General features: G+C 40.9%; 1 protein-coding gene across 1 annotated transcript; it reads left to right on the forward strand.

Moving 5' to 3' along the window:
• The first annotated feature begins 490 nt into the window (after positions 1–490).
• Positions 491–1075, forward strand: LOC128069982 (60S ribosomal protein L21-like). Its single transcript, XM_052663271.1, has one exon. It carries the CDS (start codon positions 556–558, stop codon positions 1036–1038), a length of 483 nt encoding a protein of 160 aa, XP_052519231.1. The 5' UTR covers positions 491–555; the 3' UTR covers positions 1039–1075.
• Positions 1076–1954: the final 879 nt, after the last annotated feature.

The following is a 1954-nucleotide window of genomic DNA, read 5'->3' on the forward strand; positions in this document are numbered from 1 at the left end:
TGGAACTGGTGAAGGGATAGACACATTGATCAATGAAACAGAATATTAAAACCAGAAATAGTGCCACACAATTACAGAAAATTGATTTTTTGCAAAATAATAAAAATATTCAATGGAGGAAGGATAGTCTTGTTAATGAAAGGTGCTGAAATAATTGAGAAGGCAATGGCACTCCACTCCAGTACTCTTGCCTGGAAAATTCCACGGACGGAGGAGCCTGGTAGGCTGCAGTCCATGGGGTCGCGAAGAATCGGACATCACTTTTCACTTTCATGCATTGGAGAAGGAAATGGCAACCCGCTCCAGTGTTCTTGCCTGCAGAATCCCAGGGACGGGGGAGCCTGGTGGGCTGCCGTCTATGGGGTCGCACAGAGTCGTGTCCTGAAGCGACTTAGCAGCAGCAGCAGCAGAAATAATTGAATATTCGTAGGCAAAACAAGTGAACCTCAATCTAAACCTCATATCCTATACAAAAATTAACTCACAGGTAAAGGCCAACGCGTGGTTCCCGCCGCCTCCCGTCTCTCCCCCGGCCCCTCAGGCTGATTCGCCAAGATGACCAACACAAAGGGAAAGAGGCGGGGCACCCGCTACGTGTTCTCCAGGCCTTTCAGAAAACATGGAGTTGTTCCTTTGGCCACATACATGCGAATCTACAGGAAGGGTGATATTGTAGATATCAAGGGAATGGGTACTGTTCAAAAAGGAATGCCCCACAAATGTTACCATGGCAAAACTGGGAGAGTCTACAATGTTACCCAGCATGCTGTTGGCATCATTGTAAACAAACAAGTTAAGGGCAAGATTCTTGCCAAGAGAATTAATGTGCGTATTGAGCATATTAAGCACTCTAAGAGCCGAGATAGCTTCCTGAAACGTGTGAAGGAAAATGATCAGAAAAAGAAGGAAGCCAAAGAGAAAGGGACTTGGGTTCAGCTGAAGCGCCAGCCTGCTCCACCTAGAGAAGCACACTTTGTGAGGACCAATGGAAAGGAACCCGAACTGTTGGAGCCCATCCCCTATGAATTCATGGCCTGATGGGTGTAAAAATAAAGACCTGGACTGTAAAAAAAAAAAAAAAAAAAAAAAATTAACTCAAAATGTCCCATAGATTTAAATATAAAGCCTAAAGCTATAAAACTTCAAAAGTAACATAGGAGAAAAATCTTTGAGATGAACTTTTGTGAAAAGTTTTCAGATATGACACCAAAAGCATAATTCATAAAAGAAAAAAAATCAAAATTAAACTTAATAATTTAAAACTTTTGTTCTGTGAAAGACCTTGTTAAGAGAGTAACAAGATGAACTACAGACTGGAAAAAAATTTGCAAACCACATGTCTTTTATCAGTAAAGGACTCATGTGGAGTATATAGAGAACTCTCAAAAGTCAACAGTAAAAATCAAGCAAGTAAATTAGAAAATGGGCAAAAGACATGAGAGATAGTTTACCATGGGGGATAAAAGGACAGCAAATAAATGTAAAAATAAATTCAACATCACTAGCCATTGAGGAAATGCAAATAAAGATCATGATCAGCTATTGCTGTACACCTGTAAGAATGGCAAAAAAATTTTTTAATGACACCAATTGTTTGCAAAGATACAGAGAAACTGGATCTCTCATAGATTGCTTGTTAGAGTGTAAAATGGTTCATCAACACTGGCAAATAGTTTTACAATTTCTTTAAAAATCTAAATATGCATTTACCACATAACCCAGGAATTGAACTCTTAGGCATTCATCCCCCCAAAAATGAAAATTTATGTCCACATAGCTTTATTTTGGACTTCCCAAGTGGCACTAGTGGTAAAGAACCTGTGTCCCAATGCAGGAGACACAAGAGATGTGGGTTTGACCCCTGGGTTGGGAAGACTCCCTGGAGGAGGGCCTGGCAACCCAATCCAGTATTCTTGCCTGGAGAATCCCATGGACAGAGGAGCCTAGTGGGCTA

The sequence above is a fragment of the Budorcas taxicolor genome, chromosome X (assembly GCF_023091745.1).
Source record: "Budorcas taxicolor isolate Tak-1 chromosome X, Takin1.1, whole genome shotgun sequence".
NCBI classification, from domain to species: Eukaryota; Metazoa; Chordata; class Mammalia; order Artiodactyla; family Bovidae; genus Budorcas; species Budorcas taxicolor.